Genomic DNA, 25,071 nt, shown 5'->3' on the forward strand with positions numbered 1-25,071 from the left:
ACGAGACTCCACAATCATTTTCTTTTTTTAAAATACACATTTTGGAACTATTTCCTTAATACATACAAATACCTGCCTAATTACATCCAAAAAGGAGACAACTAATTTACCTGTGAGATCAGTTCCTTCAGGAAAGATGAGGAGTTGCAGAGGTTCATGAATGTCACAAAAATAATCCAGCATGTTTTCAAAGTGATTCCTGTCAGCTTCCCATTTCCTCTGAATGAAAATAAAAGCAGCAACCTGCATTGCCCAACCTAGAATATATATATATATACACACACACGTATATTTAGTAACATTTCATTGCATATTTTTCATTTCATTACATCCATGAGGTTAAACTTTTATTTCCCAATTACTGAACTACATGGCATTTCATAAGAACCCCCAACTTGTTCTCTAACAGCATCTTATTGCACATGCTACTAGTGGCCATGCTTGACAAGGTGCTTTCCAGAAGCACTTGGATGCTGCTGAAAATGCTGTTTATTGCCCATATGGTAGATCCCTTTATTAAATCCAAGCCCCAGAATAGAGAGTTAGGGCACACTATACTGCGGATGTGGCATTTAAGACCTCAGCTTTTAGAACAGTGAAATTTCTAACTCTGGTAACCAAGTTCTGTGAACCTATATTTCCACTGCAATTCAATAGGATATTGTATTCTTTTCTTTCTGTCTAAAATTGTTATGCAAAGTTGCAGCACAGTATGAGACACATCATGACTTTCAGTTTCTGAAGTTCTTTGGAGTGATAGGCACCATAGCTGTAAGTTATGGTTGCATAAGACAGGTTTTAAAGTTTACATACATAATACTTTGTTTAAATGATTTTTCAACTAAAGTATGTGCAAGTGGATTTCACATTTTTGTAAATACATGTCATATTGAAAATATGTATGAGATTATAAGAAATTTGTGCTACAAGGTTTCTGACACACAACTTCCAATAAATTATTCTATTGCTAATAGGTTATAATATAAAGCTTTACACTTTTTGTACTACTTTATAGAATAATGTGTGAGGAACAGCCTTCCTTAAGCCTATGCAATCCTAACACAGCTGTAAAGATTAATGCCAAACATCAAAAAGCTATCTTCGCCACTTAAACAAATGGAACCGACATAGCCATACATGATCTGCAAGCTAGGGGCCACATGCAATTTTCTTTCAAACCACTTGTGCCTCTTTTTGGCATTAATTACTACCTCTTGGGATGAGGTTTACTGGGGAGGTCGACAAATGCCTTTGATGTTGACCGCGGAGCATCCAGACTATTGCGCTGAGCCGACAAACAGCTGAGCGGCTCAGCGTGGCAGCCATTTAAATTTAAATGAAGCAGAAATTATTTAAATCACCGCTTCATTTTCCTATGCTGGGTAGTCTAATCTACATGCCTCTGTCGCCAGAGGCATGTATTCTAGACGTACCCAAAAAGTGCTTCCTACTGAATGCACTGTTGTCTAATGGGTTAGAATAGATAACTGAGCTAGCGATCAGCCTCCTGGATCACAGGACCAGCTCTACCATCCTCTCTGTGACTGAAGGCAAGTCGCATACCTGTTTACACGTGTAACCAATAATATTTGCTAGTATGTGCAGATGTTATGTTTCCCAGCACCTCTCAAACAAACACAAACACAAACAAACCACATTTCCCCTCTTTAATCTATACCTAAAACTTAGATTCACCTAGCTAAATTGCTCAGTGGTGTGAAAAATGTATATGCTTGGGAGATGTAATTATGCCAACCGATACCCTTGTGTAGACACCACTAGGTTGAAAGAAGAATAAGTCTCTGCCTCATGGAGGGGTGGATTTACTAGAGTAAACATCTACAGTACAGAGCAACAGTTGCAGGGGGGCTGCTGAGCCACCGTAGTGCTTCAGTGTAGACACTGCCTATGCTGATGGGAAGGGTTCTTCAAATGTCATTGGTAATCCACCTACCCAAGAAGTAGGCTGAAGGAAGACTTTTGACTACACCACTCAGGGATGTGGATTTTTCAGACTTCTGAGCAACACAGTTAAGATAATTTAACATTTTTCCCCACATAGAACAGGTCTTAGTCTATACTACAAAATCTATGGTGGTACAACTATGTTGGCGTAGCTTCCTAGCACAGATGCAATAAACACCGACAGGAGGAGCTTCCCAGCCACTGTAAAAACTCCACCTCCCTGAATGTTGAGAAGCACTTCTATATCACCATATCTATTTCTATATTTTTTGCTAACATAACTATGTCTGTTAGGGGAGTAGTTTTTTCATACCCTGGCTAACACTACAATACTAGTACAAGATTTAGCTACAGATAGAGCCTAAATGTCCATCTTATCCTTTTAATGGCAAGCAGGAGAAACTGTTCTCAAACGGAAGCAGTCAGCTTTTCACATTAAATGTAATACAACATATTACAATCAATACAAATTTTGCCAAAACTATGGCAGTTAAGAAGAGCCCTGGTCATATGGATATAGTATTTAGAAGGATCATTTTGGGGTGACAATTAGAAGTTACAACAAATTTTCTTTTAATAAACCCCATCAGATGACCATGCCCAAAGTAAATTGTAATTTTAGTTACCATTTCTTTTTAGCACTCGTCTTTTATTACAGTGTAAAAATATGCAATAAATATTTTAAAGTTAGCTATACAGAGCTTAATGTTTAAACAGTCCTGCTAGTTTCAAAATAACAGTTTTCAGGTTTCTAAAAGGGTGTCACAAGGAGGAAGGAGAAAAATTGTTCTCCGTAGCCTCTGAGTATAAGACAAGAAGAAACGGGCTTAAACTGCAGCAAGGGAGGTTTAGTTTGGACATTATGAAAAATTTCCTAATTGTCAGGGTAGTTAAACACTGGAATAAGTTGCCTAGGGAGGTTGCGGAATCTCCATCTCTGGAGATATTTAAGAGCAGGTTAGACAGACATCTATCTGGGATGGTCTAGAGACAGCTGTGTCCTGCCATGAGGGCAGGGGACTGGACTTGATGACCTCTCAAGGTCACTTCCAGTTCTAGTGTTCTGTGATTCTATAAAAAGCCTATTTTCTCTCCCAAACAAGCCCAAAAGCTATCATTTTGGGTATGTTTATGCTACACAGCTTTGAGTGACAAGACTGTGTCGACACATTCCTGTCACTAAAAGTTAGCATGTGCGTGTGAACACTGTTTGTTGGCCAACTGCTTTGTTGGCAGCAGAGTGCTCCTGCCAACAAAGCAGCTTTCATATTTTCATTTGTCACAGCAAAACTTTGTCGTTCATGGGGCAGAAAGGGATTAAGCACCTGTGTACAACAAAAGTTTTGTCAAGCAAGTGATCAAGTACAAGTTTAGACATAACCTTTGTTATTCTAGAGAACATCTCATCTGAGCTCCATAATCTGTATTAAAGTGTTCACTAAAATTACAAGTACATACTTAAAAAAAACTTGTGGCATATGATATTATACAACAAAGAAACTGTTACCAAAACTGGACATTCAGTGTGCAGAAGAGGGAAAAGCTTAGTAAATTGCTGTCCAAAATTATTACACTTTTTTTAACTAGCCAACATAGCGACCAACATCAACTTTGACACAAAGTAAAAATGTAAGAGGAGGAGGAAGAGAAGTATTACAGGGTAAGATGTTGCAAGTTGTGTCTTGCCTGTTACAGAGCCACTCTCCAAAGAAAAGAAGAGTTTCAAATTGCTCACAAGTTCTAGAAACCAAAAGCACATAAACAAACCCAATAGAAACAAAACTGGGAAAACATGTAAAACCCATATACTTTGCAGGCCTTTGAGGAAGCTCCAGGATTAGCGGGAAAGAGGCATCCTAACAAAATAAAAATGTTGCTATTTGTGTCTGGTGGTTTTCACTCTGACGTAATTATTCCTGCCAATACACTTCATACATATAATGCCACCACTGAATTAACCTATATAATAGTTTATTAAACTGTAGTTTTGTATTAGGTGGTATCATATAGAGTCTTGAAAATAGTTTGTCAGGTGTGAGTTATTCAGACCCAGGTTTCTCAAAGCTGCTAACTTTCAGGAAAACTAGAGGCCAAACAAGTGCCCATTTGTAGACTTGTTAGTGTGCTGACAACAGCTCTCTAGCAGAGACTTATCTCTGGACTCATCACATGCTGAAGAGAGAAGGGAGAAAACTTGCCATTAAACTTTCCCCACTCTCTCCTACAGGCACTTTAAGTCCTTGAAGTTATGTGGATAGTAACAGCTGTGCCTTGAAATGCAAAACATCTTGCAGATCTGGGAGGGTTTGAGACCTATGCCTGGATCTGAAAAATACAGTTCACATGGGAGACAGAAACCCCACAATAAGGTTACAATAAAAAAGACAAGGTGAAAATGTGTCATCTTGATTTTCTTTGTCGTATTAAAGCGAGCATGTTTGTATTGCCCAATGAGGAGAACACTTCCTTAATGTAGCTCAGGGTGACATTGGACGGGCAGATCTTAGGGACAAATTCAGCAATGTGCCAATTGATAACTGTCGCTCAAAGACTGATTTAAAAAGAAACAAATAGGAACACCTTCTCATCTGCAGCATGAGGCGAGACATGTGCTTCAGTCACTTGTAAAGCGCAACAACATTTTGTGTAAGAGGCAGTACAGGCAGTCCCCAGGTTACATACAAGATAGGGACTGTAGGTTTGTTCTTAAGTTGAATCTGTATGTAAGTCGGAACTGGCGTCCAGATTCAGCCGCTGCTGAAACTGACCAGCGGCTGACTACAGGAAGCCCGAGGCAGAGTTGCTCTGCCCCGGGCTTTCTGGAATCAGCCGCTGATCAGTTTCAACAGCGGCTGAATCTGGACACCTGGGACAGAGCAGCTAGGGTGCTGCCGGGTTGGTCCCCGCAGCGCCGAGATGCGGCGCTGTGGGGACCCAACCCAGCAGCACCCCAGCTGCAGCTGAAACTGATCAGCGGCTGATTCCAGGAAGCCCGGGGCAGAGCAACTCTGCCTCGGGCTTCCTGTAGTCAGCCGCTGGTCAGTTTCAGCAGCGGCTGACTTGGGGACGCCTGGGGCAGGGCAGCTGGGGTGCTGCCAGGTTGGTCCAGTAGCGCCGAGAGCGGCACTGCGGGACCAACCGGCAGCGCCCCAGCTGCTCTACCACAGGCGTCCCGAGAAAAGCCTGGTCTGCTGGGGGGCGCACTAGCTACGCCTCCCAGTTGACCAGGGAGATGCGGGCGGCGGGACCAAGACACGCTGCGGTCCCGCCACCCGGGTCCCCCGCGGCTTTGCTCCACGTCTCCCTGGTCTGGGGGGGGGGGGGGGGGGGGGGAAAGAGATCTCCCCCAGCAGACCAGGGAGACGCAGAGCAGCTTTTCTCGCCCTGGAGGACGCGGGCGGCGGGACTGTGGCGCATCTGGGCGGTCCCGCCACCTGCGTCCTCTGAGGCGAGAAAAGCCCCGTTCTTAAGTACGGATCCGACATAAGTCGGATCTGCGTAACCCGGGGACTGCCTGTAATTATATTTTTCTTTGCTGTACTATTTTTGATAGTCTGAGGCTCCTGGACATCAAGAATTTTGCTAGTCTGGAAGAAATCACTGTTTATTTTTACTGGAAAGCAAAAGCTTGCCCTTTAGTTTGTAAGTTCACGAGAAAGATAATTGGGAAAATATGGAACGCAAACACAAACAGGGCAGTTAGTCCAAATCCAACAGTGCGATTCCATTTCTTTGCCAAAACAAATACTGTGCCTGTAATACCTGACATTTCCGATAACTAATCTCAATTTACAAAACGTACTCATAAGCATTCACCACCATAGATTACCGGTATATAAGTCTCGCTCAAGCTTGCTATGTGGTTAGCATAGTTAAAACATGCAGCAGCCAGCCACAATGACCTTTTCAGTCAGCTTTCTGTGACTCAAAAGACAGACACTGTTTTCAAATCTAGGGTAATTCTGATTAAAGACATTTAACCTTCATTTTTTGCTAGATTAGGTAACAGGCATATAATCATGGTATATTTTTCACACCTATCTTGGTTTTACTATGGCTTGACTACATACTGTAGTCTGTCACATGATCGTATATGCAAGGGACAGGAAATGCTACCACAGAATTGGATAAATATATAGCACATAGGAAGTGTACTTTTGCTCTGGGGACCCAGGGTGGGGCAAAACCAACTGAGGTACATAATTTTCCAGCAGTCACGCACCATTACATTAAAATTAAAATGTTTTCTCTGCCATAATTATAGAATTGTTAAAGCCCACATTTTATTATTTTATTTATGTTTATTCTAAGTCCAAGCATTTTATTTATTGTGGGGGAAGAATGTGGGAGGGGAGAAGGGAAAACAGGGAAGGAGAAGTTTGATAATAAATAGGCAGCCATTTTTTAATGTTCACTGAACATATTTAAGAGAGTCTCTCAAAAGAAGACGATTTAATTGCCAAAGCCTCCCCTAGTACAACATTTATTTTTGATACTTAACCAGAAAACATGGCAGGAAATTCAAAGTTGTGCTTTTCCTACAGGAACTGCAACTATAACATGACACACAACCTTACATTTTAAAATGTGCTATTCAAAATAGCATACGTCTTTCTAAATCTTCTCTACTCCGCTTATTCTCTGGCATTAGTAACATTAACCCTTCAGACCCACAGTCAGAGTATCATTTGACTCAACTCTCTCCAACAAGTCACAGATCCAAGTTGTGCTCAAATTCTGGCATCTCTTTTCTCTATACCTTTTTAAAGCAAAATTTAACTTTGTCCCTAGAGCTAGAAATCTTGTTCAAATCCTCAATCTCAAATTTTGGTCACTGCCAACAATCTCTGCCCTCTCCAAAAACCAGATTACCCCCGCCTCCAGTCTTCACTAAACACTGCCACCAAGACCATTTTCCTGGTCAGTCACCTTATACATCTCTTCCTGGAAACCGTTTTCCACCACACCATATACAAGTTAATACTCACATTTAAGGCTCTTCACAACTCCAAATCATTCAAACTATTTGCTTTTCTCTTGTAATACTTTACACCTTTCTCCACCATTCTGTCAATGAATCCAATCTTGACCTAGCCATCCTCTCCCTCCCCCTCCCCTTCTATTGTTTGTCACACACATTTGTTGATTCTTTTTTCAAATCAGAAATATTTTAGGGTAGTAACTAAGTAACTTTGATATACCACAGTCACAAAGATGGGCACAAATCACTTCCAAGTGCCCAATTTCTATGCATACAAAATATGTGATCATAGCAGTGGTTCATTAATAGTTATTCATGTAATTGGTTGCATTGTACCAATAGTTATAAAAGTTGCATAACTGTGGATCTCCATTTAAAAAGAACACTCAGCAGCCTTTATACTTCCGATTTACAAGCTCTGCCAGAGAGAAGAATGTTATAGTGAAAAATTTTATCACGTGGCTTTTGAGAGAGTTTTTGAGTTTATCACATTTTAACACATTTCAATTTTTAAATTACTTTCCTGATTTAATGCTTGCAAACTATTAATTAAGAAATTGGTACTTCTTGTACCAATCTTTTTAATGCAGAGTATCTGCTTATGGTAATGTTTTTACCATGTTCATCTTTAACATATAGTTAATGGTTTATAATGAATTGAACAGTTGTCATTTAACTTGGTCCATTCCTTTAATAAATTATCACTCAGCAATTAGTTGAGTGAGGAAATGTATGACCCAGGAGTGTTCGTATCACTTTCAGTTGCCTAGTGGTACAGCAGATATTCAATCTCATGGTTGTTGCGATCCTGAACACCAGCACATCTTGCTACCCCTTGTCTTACCCTTTTTACATGAGTTGAATATAAAAATCTATTTCCCCTTGTTTCTAGTATATTTTAAAACTACCTTGACAATATTATCTTGATAGTTGCATACAAAAAAATTGAGTTTGGGGGGAAAGGGGTGGGGGTTAAACTAGAGAAGAAGTAACACTGGTGTTTTACTCACTTGAAATTAAAAGTCTTACTTACAGGCATACTCCTCTGCAACACAAATTAAAAAATAAGTGGCAGATGGGTAGTCATGCTGGTCTGTTTCAGCAAAAACAACGAAGAGTCCTGTGGCACTTTAAAGATTAGAAGATTCATTTGGGCACAAGCTTCCATGGGATCTGAGAAAGTAAACCCCAGACCACAAAAAGCTTATTTGGTCATGTCTTTGAAGTGCCACAGAATTCCTCAGTTTTTAAAAAAATAAGCAAAAATTAGTCTGTTTAGTGAATCCAAAAAATGGGTGGTGGGGGGGGGGGAAACCCCACAAACAAGCTCCTCATACATTAGTTAAGTACTAGATCCATATTTACTTCCTTGAAGTAATGTCTTTCCGGGATGATCCAGAAAAGGAAACAGCAATCTTATCTAAACGTTAAACCAGTATTTCACAACAGCATACACATTACAGGCAAAGTCAACTGCTTTTGGTTTAAAAGTTCTAAGTAGATTCATTGGGGCCCAGGACAGAAAGCCAAAGCTGCACTATATGGGGCTAAAGTCCAGGGTCCTGAGCTTCACTATCAAGGTTGAATCCAATCTTATCTTTGTGGGGGCCCCACAATGCCACTCTCCTGCTTGCTACTCCCCAATGGCAGCTCCGGCTTTTATATGCAGAAAACCAGTGGTTGTGGCACAGGTGGGCCAGGGAGTTTTCATGGCATGTAGGGGAAGTCCCAGGAAAAAAAAAAAAAAAGAAAAGGTCGAGAACCCGTCTTAGCGGACATCATCAAAAACTACCTGGAACATTCTGCAAAGGCAATTCTCTAGGGGTTCAACAGCATTGACTGCTTTTTGCCTATTAAAAATCAAGTTTCCCTAATCCACTAGCCTAGGAACGTATACTATAGCTCACTTAATACTTAATAAAATGTAATAAATAATTGGAAGTAAACGATAATGTCAAACGCATAGGCAAAGAATGACAAAGTATTGTCTGACTTTTTTTAATTACTTAAATTTCCAGTTCTCAAACTCCTGAAGTCCAGAATGGGTCTCCCATTCACTAATATAAATCAGTGAGGTTCTGCTGGAAACAAAGTATATTTTAACCATCAGCAAGTCAGCTTGGTTTCAGTGATTTTTAGAGGGTTATCATAGTGAGTGAAGGCATTGCAATGGCAATGGCATTGGGGACAGGGGCATTTGGAATGGTATCTCAAGACTTAATACAAAAAAATGTAAATTGGCTTTAATCTGAACGTGGTTATATCAATTGAAAAGTGACCAAAGGACCATAATCAAAGTATGTGTCCGTGAATGAGGCAAGGTATCCCAAGGCAGCTTCATGGATGAGTATTGGGCCTTGGTTCATTTAATATCTTTGTTAATGAGGGGGAAAAGATTAAATATCAAATTGATTAAATTCACAGACAATGTGAAAGAGGATGGTGCTGCACACATTGATGGACTTCTCTCAGGTTAAGCACTTTAATGTTAATGAAAAAACTGGCACTTGTGCCTCCTCATCACATCCTCTTGCACACCCACCCATTTGGTTAGCTCGAACCTCTTTCCCCTGCTTGTCCACCAGGTAGCCAAACCTGCCACTCTTCATCACCTCTCCAAAGGCTCCCATGAAGACAGTACAGGGCCAGGAAGAAGCAAAGCCTTGAGGAAGGAGGACAAGGTGGCCTCAGAGTAGGGTTGCCAACTGGCTAACCACACAAACGCAAACTCTCTTGCCCCACCACTTCCCCGAGTCTCTGCCCCTTCTCCAGGGCCCCAACCAGTCCATCCCTCCTTTCTCTGTCACTCATTCTCCACCCCCTCCCTCACTTACACAGGGATGGGCAGGATGTGGGAGGAGATACAGGCTCTGGGCTGGGCATCAGCAATTGGGAATGTAGAAGAGGGCTCTGTATTGAGCCTATGGCAAGGGGCTACAGCAGTGGTCACCAACCAATAGATTGGGATCTACTGGTAGATCTTGGCACCTCTGACAGGTTTGGCCAAGAGGTTTGGCCAAGAGGCTATCAAGTGCCAGCACTTCAGCTGCTCCTCCCCGCACTGCTGTACATCTTCTGCCCTTTGCCTTGGAGCTGTCTCTTCAGGAGCCTCCTGCTTTCTGGGTAGGGCAGGGGAGGGAGAGGAAGGGTGCTCATGTCAAGGTGCCCCCCCACCTCTTGTATCCTATTTCTACAGAGCAGAGAGGGTGCACAACGGGACTTGGGAGGGAGTTTGCTGGCTACTTTGGGGAGTGATGCAAGACCAGGGCAGGGGTGAGCCTGCCATAGCCCCACTGCACTACCATGCAGGAGCCAACTGAGGTAATCAGTGCCCACCTGGAGCCCACACCCCAAAACCTTAGCCCAGTCATGAACCCTCTCCTGCAAGTCCCTGCCCCGAGTACTCTTGCATCCAAATGCCCTCCCAAAGCCTGCACCTAGAACCCCCTCCAGCACCCCAACTGCCTACCCCAAGCTAAGACCAGAGCCCTCTCATACTCCAAATCCCTTAATCCAAGACCAGAGCCTGCAAGGAGAGAAAAGAGGGAAGATGGAGTGAGCAGGGGTGGGGCCTCTGAGGGGGGACAAGGATATTTGGGTTTGAGGTAGATCTTGGATTGCACTTAAATTCAAAAAGTGATCTCATGCTTAAAAAGGTTGGAGACCACTGGGCTACAGTGAGGGAGGGAGTGTGGGTTTTGGAAGGGATTTTGGGTGTGGCAGGGGCTCAGGGTGGGGAGCAGAGGATTGGGGCACAGGAGGGGGTACAGATGGGGGCACTGGGAGGAGGCTAGGGCCCCAAGGAGGTACATGCTGGCCACTTCGGGGAGGATAGGAATCCTGCCTTAGCCCCAATGTACTGCTGGACTTGCGCTTCCTGATTTCCTACTTGCGCTTCAGGAGGGAAGAGTTGGCAACCTTACCTCAGGGTGGAGCACAGGCAGGTTCACTCTGCTCATCTCCGAACATACATTTCTCTGAACATTAAACCTCCAAATACAAATTAAATGCCAAGCCTAAAGAGTGTATCTCTAAAGATTGGGACTAGAAATCAATTCTTCTGGGTTCATGTCCTAGGTCTGCCCCTAATGTATCTGATTTGTGTAATTTTCTTAACTTCTCGCATTTATTTCTCCACTCTAAAATCAGGATATTTAGCACCAGGATGTTGTGAGGCTTAATATTTGCAAAGTACTCAGAGATACTTATGTGAAAGTGTTCCATACAACCCCCACGGAGTACACAATAGGGATGTAAGCATATGCTTATTGGAAAGTCAAGTAGTGACTCGATTAGTCGCTTCGTCCCCACCCCTTGCTGCCTCTATCAGAGAGGTTCCCCCCAGCACCATCTCCACAGGGAGGCAGAGGTTAGTGGAGGACTGGGCATAAACTGGGAATAAGCTGATTCCTAGCTCGCACTTGGTTCCCCAGCTACTTCTCTGCTTTTTTAATGTATTAAGAGCCTAGTGACTCTCAATATATTTAAAAGGCAGAACCGTAGTGGGGTTAGCTCCCGGCCCTGCTGTGACTGTGCAGTTTCCCACCTTATCGACTAATCAAACAGTCGATGGAAATTCCATTGACTACTTGATTAGCTGATCAAGTGCAATTTAAAACCCCTAGTACACAATTCTGAACAAAACAAAGAACTGATGACCATGTAGTTTAAGGATTATCTTTAGTAAACGTATCAAAAGCTCTGTATCTGTTTATTTTTAATCAAGTATAGTAGGTCATATAATTGTATCCATCTGAAAAGATTAAATTGAAAGGTACTATAGGAAGAGACATGATTTCAATTTCCGAATTCTAAATAATTTCTGGCTTGAAATATTGCACTTAAGATGAACAAATGTTGGCAATTACATCTGCAACTCATTGACAAGACACCACATGGATTTCTAAGTTGTTTTTCCTTGTGATCTTTAAGAGATACTATTAAATACTAAAAGCTTACAAAATGGGCAAAGACTTTTTAAAACAGAATACTTTTTAAAACAGAACTACAAAATTGCTGAAGACTTCTCCTCAGTGGTTAGTATAAATTAAAAGCCTCTCACATCACATGATAGGGTCATGGGGTAAAATGAGATGCTCTACACTGCTTGACTGAATTCAATTACACCCCTGGGCCACAATTCTCTACTGATATTTAGCACAAGATATACATTTTCAGTTCTGACACAGGTTTAAAAATCTCAACTGAAAAGCCAATCATAGGACTAATATGAAGCATAAACAGCTCCCACTGACTTCTAACAACCTCTAGCCTTCTGAATTTAGCTTCCAATAGCTTTTGTGCTGCACTGCGTTTCAGTCAAGTTCCTGTAGAAATTCTGCAAGTGCATCTCTTTGCTGGAGTCATAAATCTCATTTTTCATTCATTTCTTCCCTCTCCACCAGATTTTACACAGCATTTTCTAGTCTGCTAGTTTAAAGCATCTTACAGCAAACAACAATGGTGCCCTTCTATACAGTTCCAGCCAGCACAATGAACTCCATTGTGCCACAAAATTAATACCCTATTATTAGTACTGCCTTTTTAGCCATGCATTCAATTTATTAGTTAGTCTCTAAACATATCCTAGGAATATATCCCTTCTACATTTGGGTCTGTTCTAAGGATGTTAAGAGGCAGGTAATTGGGTTGATGTCATTTGTATCAACTACTTGATTAGTCGATAAGAGAAGGCGCTCAGAAGGCGCTACCTCTGCTGTGGCTCTGCAGTTTAAATGTAGTAAGAGCCAGGCCCAAAGGCAGCTTAGCTCTTAGTACATTTAAACTGCACAGCCGCAGCAGGGGTAGCTCTTGGATCTGCTGTGAGCCAAGACTGAGGCCAGGCTTGCTCAGTTCCTGCTCATTCCAGGTCCAGCAGCCCATCAACTGAGGTTCTCAGAAGGGAGCTGGGACCCCCTGCAGACAGGGGCTGATGGCCGAGCAGCATCTGCTGCTCCCCGTAGCGCTGCCTCTGATAGAAGCAGCAGCACGAGGGATTAGAGGGGACAAGCAACACCACAGAGAGTGTTAGAGGGAAACCGGCTTTTAAGCTAGCGCGCCCCAGCACAGGTTCCTGCCTTCTTCCCCCCCCCCCCCCCGACTTTGCTGCCTCTGATATAGAAGCAGCGGGATGGGGGAACGCGAGTAGCCGACTAATCAAATACTCTTTTACATCCCTAGTCTGTTCATTAGCCCATATTCTAGTATTCTTCAAACCTACTTTGAAGGCACTCCATGTGGCTCTTCCGCAGATTGATGTTGACAAAGAACATTAGTTCCTCTTTTGCAGCTCATGTCAGGAAATGTCTTTGCATAACTCTCTTTGGGTATGTCTACACAGCAAAGTTATTTTGAAATAACAGCCCTTATTTCGAAATAATTTCCTAGCGTCTACACAGCCAAACTGCTATTTCGAAATGAATTTGAAATAGCGGAGGGCTTATTTCAAATTTGGTAAACCTCCTTCCACGAGGAATAATGCCAAATTTGAAATAGCTATTTCTAAATAAGTGCTGTGTAGACACTTATTTCAAAATAGGGGGCCTCCAGCCTTCCCCGGGTGCCCTGATGGCCACTCCAGCCTCAGCCAAGAACACTCCTCTCCCTCCTCCCTCTCTGGAGACCTTAAAGGGGTAGACTCTGGCCACAGTGCCTGTGCCAGCTCCAAGCCTGCCAGCCCAGAGCCAGCAGTCACTGTGCCCCTGACCCAGTGGCCCCAAAACATGAGCCAGAAGGACACTGGCAGCCAGCCCTCTGCCAGCTCCCAGAAGCCTGCCAGGGCCTGGAGAAGGCGGGCGCCTTCCTGGTCCAGGGCAGAGATCATGGACCTTAATCAGGTTTGGGGGGGTGGGAGGGGAGAAGAAATGTCCCCAACATCCATGATCTCTGCACTAGATGGAGGAAGGTGGACGTCTATGGCAGGATAGCTGCCAGCCTGGCCACCAAAGGCCACATGCGAACCCAGGAGCAGGTTCACATGAAAATCAAGTTGGTCCGGCAAGACCCCCACCCGAGCCCTGAGCTTCCCCTCCCTTTTCTTCCCCCTGCTTCCTCCTTCCAAGCTCCTTCCTCAGGTTTCCCTCTCCCCTCCCCCCTTTCCCCAGTTTCACCAGAGTTTCATTCCCACCCCTCAGTTTTGTTAGAGATAGTTTGTGTTTATGAAAAAATGTGTATTTTATTTTACATCAGGATGGGGGGCTGGCGGGAGTAAGTGGAAGGACGTGAGGGAGGAATGAGGCACAAGCCCCCAGTGGGGCAGACCAGGGAGATTGTTAGGGCTCCTCAGAGTGGAAGCTCTCCCCACAGGGCCTCCTGGATAGACAGGATGGACCCCCGATAGACGTCCCGGATGGCAGCCTGCAGAAAGTGCAGCCAGGCTCACAGCAATGCATCCAAGAGAAGCACCAGAATGCTCAGGGCCAGCTCCGGCTCTATGTTGCAGAGTGCTGTGGTGTCCTGAGTGAGGGCAACCAGAGCACACACAGACAAAATGCTTTGCTGTCCCTCATTGAGGTAGGCAAGCAAGCAGGAAAACCTGAGAACTGGCTGTCCGGGGGGGGGGGGGGGGGGGGGGGGGGTCCCTTTAAGCACAGGCCTCGGATAGCCTCAGGCAGCAGCCACACAAAGTAAATCCTGACCTGATGCCCTGCCAGCCTTAAATGCGATTCAGCATCCACTCAGTGTGGACGTGCTATTTCGAAATAGCAAAACGCTATTTCGAAATGCATTTTGTGTGTAGATGCGTTATTTCGAAATAAGCTATTTAAAATTAACTATTTTGAAATAATGCTGTAGTGTAGACATACCCTTACTCTGTTAAGATTTTTAAGAACAAAAGCTTGATTAAGTTGGAGGCATATATTGATCTGTCATCAGTTTGAGAAGGAAGGGACTGCCTTATTGAGTGCTGAGACGTACTGAACACCACCCTGCAGGCAACAAAGGAGGCAAAGAGTGTTGAAGACTTAACTACTTATTCTAGTTTCAAGATTTCGGTTACGTGGAGTACGTCCTTCAGTAACCTGAACTCATTAAACACCGTTTTGCTGTGTGAGTTTCCTTTCTGTAGCTCTTACAAATTATACAAATAACTAGTTCCTTTGGCAAAATGGGCAGGAATGAGGGAGAGAGCTCACAGGCTAAGATAAGAGGCGGTGGTCATTATTTGGAAAGAGGTGCAGTGTCTATCCTGTTTTGAACAGACAAACCCACTCTCAGTACACAATCAACTGTCCAAACTCCCCCTTTCCAAGACTTTGGCTTGAAACTTAACATGGCACACTTAAATTCAGCTCTTCCCAAACCTGTCTGTTCAAGTTTCTCTACAGAATCTCCTGTGTCAGCCATTAGTTCTCTCCGCGTTCTTACATCATGATTGGAATGAACAAAATCCACTTGCTTGCATAGGTTAGCAGTATTTTGCTTCTGTATCTCAAAATAGCATCCTGGGACCCCCATACTCACCTCTGAGGTATGATAAGTTTTGAATCATGCATGTCTTGCAAGATCATTTAAGAAGTCTTGGTTTGTTGAACAATATCCGGTTAAATTGTATGCACTATCGCTGTATGTGAAATTAGGAAGCATTGCTCTATGATTGTTTCTCAATTATGTGGTTAGTGGGAAATGCCAACAGCTAGCCTTTTGTTGGCAACAGAGAGGCAACACTGACTAAACAGATTTATCAGGAACAGCAAGGCCTATGTTAAAGGCACATCAAGAATAATCTATTCTCCCAGAGATTCCTCAGAGAAGGCATGAACACAGTGGGAGCTACCTAACAGACACCCCACCACACACAATATATCCACATATCAGGGATCTTCCTAGCAACTGCAGAGAAAGTATAAATGAGGATCATCATTTTATCTCTCTTATCCCTCATCTCAATACTTGGAAGATGATGACTTCAAACTGAGAAAATTGGCCCCAGGCTCAGAAAGGAATTCAACCTGAGTTTTAAGAACTGTAAACTACCCGGAACATCCAATGGGAAGAGAAAAACTGTTTGATTCAAAAACTCAGTTAAAGTTTGGAATCTAGACTGCATTTTTGTATTTATTTCTCATGCAACCAATATTGACCTTTATGCATACCACGTATAATCACTTCAACATCTCTCTTTCCGTCATTAAGACACTTACATAATGTTTTATGCTTACCAGTTTGTCTAAAGTGACAAACTCATTAAAGAGCTTGCACTTTTCAAGAAAAGGTCTTGAACAGAATAAGATGGCACATCACTGGGGTGAAAGGTGGGATGGGAGAAGATTGGGGAAATTGGCTGAAGACATGTATAACTAGTGAATGGCTGAGAGAGCATTCCTGCAATTTAGGTGGGTGTGTATACCTCCATGTGTTGATGGCTCAGTGATCATAGCACCTGCAGGAGTTTGCTGCTTACCAGTAGCATAGCAAGAACAGCCCAGGCAGAACAGTTTAAGGGGACTTAGTGGTCCTGCGGTGCCAGGTTGTGTCCCTGGGGCAACCTTTAATTTTTTTCCATCCATGGACAGAATAAATTTTATGTGCACCGAGCCATGTGTGGATATGCACCAACAAAAGAAACACATGTTGTCCGCTGCTGTGGGCACTCTGCTAATCAGCTGAGCAGCATTTGAATCTTTCCTGGGTGGCTATTCAAGTGCACAGATTACAGGGAACACTGTCCAGGGGTATGTACCAGTATGCTGCATCTTTCTGCAGTGCTTAAGCATCTGAACTTGCTGGCCCAGCAGGGGACGCTTATATTCCTGTGCAGCCTATCCTTCTACAGTGTGAGTGCATGAACTGACTTTAATGTGTCTTAAAATGAATACAACAATGCTGTAAGGTAAGGATGCAGTTTCACAGAAATCTCTTGCATTTATCAAGGTTGTTAGCTCCAGGCCATTTAAAAATAAATTCCTATTCTTGAAATTGTAATGAACATACATAAGAAACTGCTGTGTGTTTTGGAAGGTATATTTTATACATGTGAAGTTTTGGTATGCTGCAAAATAGACTGGAAAGCTACCGTTAAAGTCTCCACATAACCGCTAAGCTTTTTTCTTCACTGACAATTACTTTTATATTAGGGCCACACCCTGGACAGCTCAGATAATTTCCACCCTCAGGATCTGTTGTTTAAATGTATGTTCAGGAAATTTTAATTTTGTTAAACACTGAATATTATAAAATACACACATAGTTCTTAACTGGGAGATTATCCTTTGAATCCATAGATATATGCTTACTGTTCACATGGACCATGTACTAAAATTCCTTAGGAAAAATCTAACAGCAAGTGCAGCTGTCACTTGAAGATAAAAAAAATGGCTATTTGAAGTTACTTTCAAATAATTTTTCAAAGTTGATAAAAATTCATAAAATCTTTTATAATGCAACGTAAGAGTGCAAAATGCACTGACTATATTCTGATTTACAGGAATAAACATCTTAAAATGGTTTCCACATTACTTAGGTCAAACATTTACTCTTCCAAAGAATTTATATACATTGGTAGAAAATATCATTTGTACGGCCATGATCATGTTATTTCTATCAAGATTTTTAAAAAGTAGTTTTGGTGTGGCACAATATGAGAGCTCCACCTGCTGTTCAGGAAGTCATTTACTATTAGCAGAACTAGATGTACCCCTACCAAAAATTATCTGACAAGGCAAATGGACTGACAAAACAGAATAAAAAAAAATTAGGTTACCCTTTAGAATTCAGAAACCTGATACACATCCTATACAAAGTAATTTTATGTGACATGTCAAACAAATCTAAAGATAAATAGAATGCAAAAAGACATTTTAGATAAATCTGCATATTTATCTTGAAACTGTTTGCATGACAATTTTTTGGGCTCATTTGAAATAATTTCTGTTCAGTATTTTCAGCCCAGACCAGTTTCTGGCCTATATCACTGTAACAATGACAAACAAAAGAAGTAAACTACGCTATTTTATATCCTGTACAGTGCATTTTTGTTACCTGAATTTAAAACTATAGTTATTAGAAAGAACACTGATTTCTGACCAGTCCACAGGAAACATTAAACAACCACCCACTTTCATACCCCACACACAGATTCCTTACCCCTTTTTGGTAGTATATGTTAATGAAACAATAAGCCTGACCAGTGCATTTGTACAGGGTGGGAAAATGCTGTTCTTATTGAAGCAGAAGCTGAAGATGAGGTTAGGGTGGCATTAGAAAACACTGTATTTTATTACTAATTCTCTTTTTTCCCCCCATTAATACTGTAGATGACTTACCAAATCCTGGAACGCTTTTGAGACTGGATTTGAGACAGATTTTTTCTAGTCTGAGGTAGCTGTATCGCAGCAGGCAGTTCCATAGGAACATCCAGTCCATTCGTGTCCGGTGGTTCATGATAATTACACTTCTTTCTCCAGGGATGAACCCATCACCTGTTATAACCACTTTTGCGCCAAACACCATCTCCAGCAAAGCCTAGAAGAAACACTTCGATATTATGACTTTCCACTTGAGGCAAAGGGGAGGGAGGGAGGGAGGGAAGGAAGCAAGTCTGTTAGTTCACTGTCAGAAATAAACATTAATTGTATTCTAATAAAGTTGTGTATTGGGAAATTAATCAATGCACTCCCCTTACCTGTTTTCTTACTGAAGGTCAATTCCCCTCCTCCCCCGCAATAGCTGCCTGCCATAGTCCCTAATTAAAGAAGTGGAATCAATAATCAGCACTTTTTCAAATAGTCACTCTGATCTGGATGTCAGATACAAATACGATTTTTAACTAAAAATAATCTTTATTTTTAAAATGAGCTGTGAACTCAATAGCAGATTGTATTGGTGTGTGTAAATCAAACTGCAAACTCTAAATATGAGCCAACCAAGTATGGACCATTGCAAGCAAATTTCCCAAGCATGAAAAGGAAAGTGTATCATGTGAGTGGCTGAATGCCAATACTAGCATGGCACTGTAGAGCTCTAGAATGCAGCATGCCATGCCCTCTGCCAGAAGGGTCAAAACAAAGTGCTTCATTTTGATCCCCAAGAATAGCTAGAAGACAGAAAATGAGTCTGGAAATGGGAAATCCCAGACAAATTGAACGCACTGTGATGCACTGATTTATAGATGTATCAAATTGTGACTTTCACATGACACTGAATCAATCATTTTAAAGAACATGACTCACATTTAGAGTGTATAACTGTTTAGCAGCAAATGGGACAGAAGACTTATCAACGGTGCTTCAAAAACAAAGAGCCACCCTAAAAGAATGATTTGCTATAAGGAATGTTGAGGTGTCAGGAAATTAGTTTTAATTAGGGCTTCTGAAGCTGGTCAGTCAGTAAGATGCCCAATAGGACAGAAACCTCATTTAAGAGCAGGTTCTGCTGAATCTTCTCTCAGGCTGACCACCACCAGACAACAGAAAGCCTGCAAGAAACAGAAGTCCTACTCACAGGACACTCTGATTAAAGATAAAGACTCACAATAAAGGGTGAGCATAAATTCACAGGGGAGAAGTGCATCCATTGTTGTTGTTAGGGTTGCCAGGTGTCTGGTATTCACCCAGACAGTCCGGTATTTTTGCCTTCTGTCCAGTAAAAAAAATTCAGAAAATATCGGACACCTAAGATATCTGGTATTTTCTGATTTTTTTCCCCAGGCCAGGAGGCAAAAATGCCGGGCACCTGGCAACCCTACAAACACTCAGCACCCGGCCTTCATTTTTCCTTGGATGGATTTAACAAACAGATTAGTTGTTGACCAAATTGGTGAAAGCATGTACCTATATCGCTTAAACAATAAGAAAGCTATATGCTCTCTGCAAGCACACAGACTGAGGATGAGGGACAGGGGGCAACTGCCCAGCAACCTGGCTATTTTCAAGGGCCCAGAGCTTCCGGCCGCTACTGCAGCAATGGTCACAGTCCCAGGCCCTTTAAATTGCCACTGGAGCACTGTGCAGCATGCTTCAGGTATCTCGAAGGGCTGGGAGGAGGAGCCTGGCATGCTCTAGGTCAGTGTTTCCCCAAACGGTGTTCCGCGGAACCCTGGGGTTCCACCAAGTGAAAATAAAGGTTCCGCGAGAAAATTCTATTACAATAACATTTTATGATTAAAAAAAATTACACATTAAGTGTGGGGTTTTTTTGTTTTTAAATATGTGCAATTAAACTAAGTGTTGATATCATGACCTTGTTTAGCATTTGTTTATTATTTTATCCTCACTTATTTGTGGTCTACTTTTTCAGCTCCATATACAAGACTGTTGTTAGGGGTTCCGCAACATTATTTTGAGTTTAAAAGGGTTCCGTGGCCAAATAAAATTGGGAAACACTGCTCTAGGCGGTGCTGAGAGCTAAGTGCCCTGGCCCCTCTCCTTCCACTCAAGGCCTCACCCCTTCCAAGAGCACAGGGCTGGGTACCCCCTCCAAATTGCTCAGGGAACTCACATGGCTGTCTGCTCCCCTGACTCTCTGCCAGATACTATCAGTCTTGAGAAAACTCTTACGTAAGAGAAAATCCCCCCAAGAAGTGGAGGTGTAGAAGGTTAATCAACAGGAAAAAGTAGTTTGAAAAAAATTGTTAAATGCTTTTTCAGCTCCTATGGGGATGTAAAACTCAAGGTTGAATTTATATTTTAATTTAACAATTCATTTCTCAAAACAAGAAAATTTTTTGGAGACCTGTGCTATTTTGTGGGCTTGTGAAAACATTTGGGAAAGTAACAAAAAAGATAAGTAGCTATTTGCTACCATGCAATAATGTATCATGAAGGTGTCAGATTGTTCCCACATTTTAAGTGATTGTCAAATTATGATAAATATTCCCTAGAACACAACATTTCCCTAAGGAAATAAGTGCCACATCGTGAATTACTTAAAACTCTGAAATACTTATTAATTACTTTAAAATTCTATTTTTACAGAATTAGATGAAAATACTAATTATTGGATCATTTAAAACAAATCAATCATCTGAACTTCCTGCAATTAAAGTCAATGAGAAACATGAATAGTTCTGTACGAGACATTAGCAGCTTTCATTATAAGCATTTTAAAAGCATTCTAAGCAAATTACAAAGATTGCCCACACACTGTTCTGAAAACAATCCTATTTATGACATTTTTATGAGCAAAAAAATAAGCCCTGCCACAGCTGAAGAGGTATTTCTGTAATAGACATGCCATCTTGCAGGGCTAGAGCTATGAAACACAGTCATAGAACGAGCAATGACTTTGGGGGAAGGGGTACTTTACAGTGGCATTCACATAACAAGTGAGTAGGCACACAGAAAACACCATTTAGAAAGAGTTGGGGTAGTTGCAGCAATTCCTATAATGCTGTCCACAACAAAAACAATCTTAGGGAGTATAAAAAGTATAGTCCTATCCAGATTGTAAACCAGGGATGTAAAAGGCTCACCTAGTAATGAGTTAACGTTAAGCTTACTGGAAGGCTTACCTGGTAACTGGTTAATCAGCCTTCTCCAAACCCTGGCAGAGGATCAGGGTCTAGCCCAATCCTGGCTGCAGCACAGCAAGCAGGACCCCAGCCTTGGTGGCCCTTGCCTGGAGGGCACTAACCCTCCAACCAACCAGTTAAACAATATAATTGTAATTATTTAACCAGCTAAATAATTAACTAGGGTGTTTACATCCTTATTATAACCCAATGCTTTGCTGACATTTAAGTTATGAAGGATTACTTCTTGTTTTATCCAGTCAGGCCTGGATTAGAATATGTACTGAGAGATGAACTGAGTGATATGCAAATCTGAAATAACTCCAGGTAAAAAGTGTGGATGTGGTCAGAGAGAGACTATCTTTGAAAAAAGAGGCATTCAAAAGGCCAGCCATGAAGCATGACAAAAGTACATGCTGACACCTGCCTAGAAGTTGCAGACAATCATATGGCTGAGTGCAAGGAATCTGTTGTCTGACAACGAACTCTGGCTGTAGTGATGCCCAGCATGGCCTCTATACACTCTATCCTTTGTATCAGCAGGACTTCATGAAGATGAGCTAGAAACTGAAACTGTTTAACAATGATAGAACTAAGTGCCAGTATAACGGTGTAAGAACATCCCCTGAGAAAACCAAATCAACAAGGAAAGTGAAGTCTATTACTCCTCAATGAGAAGTTGTAAAACCATCATTGCCATGAGTTTTGTGAATACCCTGGGAGTCGTGTCTAGCCAGAAGGGAAGGTCCTGATATGTGTAATGGTCTTGTCTCGCCACAAAGGGCTGAAATTTCTTCTGAAAAGGGTGTATTTTGATCTGAAAATATGCACCCTAAAGGCTTAAGATCACAAAGTGGTCGTCAGATCCAGAGATGGAAGAATAGTTGAGGAGGTCCATCCTCTTGACACACATACTGAGCTCCAAAGATCTATAATTGGTCTCCATCTATTCTTTTGGGGAATTTAAAAGTATGTGGAATAATGCCCTCTTTCTTTATGTAGAATGGGAACTGATTCTACTGCTCCTAAACAAAGATGGGACAGAATCTCTTGCTTCAGAGAGGCCCTAAAATAGAATAGGGAAAGAGCCATGGTGTGGAACTGAACAGTTTCCCAAAGTTATAACCTTCAATATCCATCTCTCATAGGTAATTTGCTCCTCTAAGGTGTGAAAATGGGAGAGACCATTCCCAAAAGGTAGAAAGCCACCAGGGTAAGAAGGTGCCACAAAGATTTGAAAATCAGCACACAGTGGTCCTTGACCAAGGAGTCAAAGTACATTGGACTCATTAGCTATTCTGTAGCAGTCAAAAACTGTCCTCTTTGAAATGTGTTTTTCCTCTTTCTTAAGTGCTCCAATGATCTATGGAAAATGGAGAATTGAGTAGGAGGTTCTCTGTGTGTCAGAAATTATTATGTGTGCGCATCTATATAAAAATAAGCTCTCTCCAGCAAAGGGTCAAAAAGGGTCACCCTAGAGTCCTTCAAAGTATGCACCAAGTTATAGACCATAAAAGGGACTGAATCCACGATGCCCTGCACGTTATTACAGCCATAGCAATGGAATTAGCTGCCATATCAGCCACATTCAGAGAAGCCTGCAGGATTATTCTAGTCAGTAGCTGCCCTTCTGCAAGGGCAGCTTGGAACTGTTTTGTGTTGTTGTGATAAATGTTCAATGAAAGAGGTAAACTTAATTTAATAAATGTGGCTGTTTTGCCAGAATCAGCTGAAAGTTAGCAACTTGGAATTGTAAATTAGCAGAAGAGCAAAGGCTTGCACTCAAATACTCCAGGGTCTGTGGCCCATGTCATAGGGTGTAATCTCCAAACGGAATTGCCTTTGACACTCATTTAGTGTGTCCACATCTAAAGAATTTGGTTCAGTGTAAGGAAAAGAAGAACTCCAAGCCCTGAGCTAGGATAATACATTTTGTCTGGTCTTTTTGCCATTACGTAAGGGTAAGGGAGAGATGCAACAACAAAAGGTTGATAGATGGACTTGGCAGGTTTTAATAATGCTTCATTTATAGGAAAGGCAACCCATGCTGAAGATGGTGTCTGCAAGATGTCAAGCAACTTGTGCGATGCCTCTTACATTTTTTCTATTAGGATCTGAAGAGTGCCTGCTTCCCTCTTCATTGGATCTTAAAAGTATTAGAAATCAATGTGATATGTGGGGGATGACCACGTCCTCCAAGGAGGAAGAAGTTGGAAAGAGGTGCAAGTTCCAGATAGCCAAATGTAGATAATCAGCAGAACCTTGTACAGAAATCTGGGTATCTGAAGAACCCTTTTCTTCACAGTCCAGAGGAGGAGGAACCAGCCATCTTTCAGAACATATTGGTACCAGGGAGGTATGCAGTTCCAGTGAAAGGGAGGATACCGGGATAGTGCTGGTTGTGATTCCAAAAATCTTGACCTCAGTAAAAGTTTAGGTTCCTCAGAAATAAGCAGGTCTAAGCCTCAGTCTCTTTGGAAAATTAGACTTTTTTAAGTACTTAATAGTTTTCAAAACTACTTGGACCTATTTTTAAATTCTTGCAATGACATAGCAGACACAGTAGAAATACCATGCAATGGAACTACCATACTTCTAAATTGAGCAACGTGACCTTTTTTCAGTAGATTGTAAAACTGCCCCAAAAAACGCAATTTTCAGGGCTCCAAGAAGATTCATGAAATGTAGCTAATTAAACACCATAAAACATAGTTTTGGGTTGAACAAAACATTGCATTTGCAAAAACTTAGTTTTCTTTCATGTTTGCTTTGGTGAGAAATAATAAAAAAAAATCAGCTTGGTTCAAATCAAATGATGTTTTGATTTGGCCTTTGAACAAAAACAAAGCAAAACAAAACCAAAAAAAACACACTCCTCCCCCCCCCCCCCACCCCACCCCACCCCACCCAAGAGCCAATTATGTACTCAAATATACCAGGTATCAAAATGCCATTCACAGAAAAAATTTTAAACAAAAATTTTTTTAAACGAACTTCCCACCTTGCCCCCTAAAAAAGCAGCTGTGTCACAATCAGTATTGGAGACTTTGGAGGTATTATGGAGTTCCAAACATAGAAACAACTGAATGGAAATTTGATGCCCTGTTTGTTGAGTTAGCTATTTTAAGATATCTGGTAGACAAGCACAGGGTCAGACTTCTAACATTATACTATCAACTGAATTTTAAACATATCCACAAAAGATTAAACTGGCCTAGAATGTATAACTGTTAATTGGTTGGGTGTTTTTGTTTTGTTTGTTTTTTGTGACCAGCTCTTAATTTTTAGTACCATTGTAATAATCCTTGTAATGGTGGGAAGAATAAACAAACTTTGAGCTGCACATAAAATCAGCCCAAATACTTCAAGGCAGAGAAAATACAAACTGATCATATGCAATAAAGATATTAATCTTCCTATGGAGGAATGGATGTGTGGGAAACAATAAAGTGCTGATAGCCAGGACAGCCTTTTATTTCAGAAAGATTAAAAGACCTCCTGAGATTTCTGAAGGGAAAAAACCCTCTGCACAATTAGAGAACATCAAATAGTTCATTTGTATATGCAAATACCTTCAGAAGAGAAACAAACTAAAGAAAAGAGCATATAAAAGCAAAAAAATACATCTAATGATTAAACCCAACTATAGGGAGACAGACCCTTCCTAGTATTGTAA

The 25,071-nt window shown here is 41.6% G+C and overlaps 1 protein-coding gene across 6 annotated transcripts in view; it reads right to left on the reverse strand.

Annotated features, from left to right (window-relative positions):
* LCLAT1 (lysocardiolipin acyltransferase 1) overlaps positions 1-25,071 on the reverse strand; it is a 206,697-nt gene that overhangs the window by 101,376 nt on the left and 80,250 nt on the right. For 3 of the 6 annotated variants that reach the window (XM_075925335.1, XM_006118066.2, XM_075925336.1), the window contains exons 3-4: positions 18,211-18,409; positions 111-257 (exon numbers count right to left, since the gene is read on the reverse strand). In XM_075925335.1, the coding sequence (XP_075781450.1) occupies positions 111-257; positions 18,211-18,409 (346 nt within the window). Of the gene's footprint in view, positions 1-110; positions 258-18,210; positions 18,410-18,569; positions 18,630-25,071 lie in introns of all 6 variants that reach the window. The other 3 variants (XM_075925334.1, XM_075925333.1, XM_006118068.3) reach the window with 2 other exon arrangements.

The sequence above is a fragment of the Pelodiscus sinensis genome, chromosome 3, assembly GCF_049634645.1.
Source record: "Pelodiscus sinensis isolate JC-2024 chromosome 3, ASM4963464v1, whole genome shotgun sequence".
Classification (NCBI taxonomy): Eukaryota; Metazoa; Chordata; order Testudines; family Trionychidae; genus Pelodiscus; species Pelodiscus sinensis.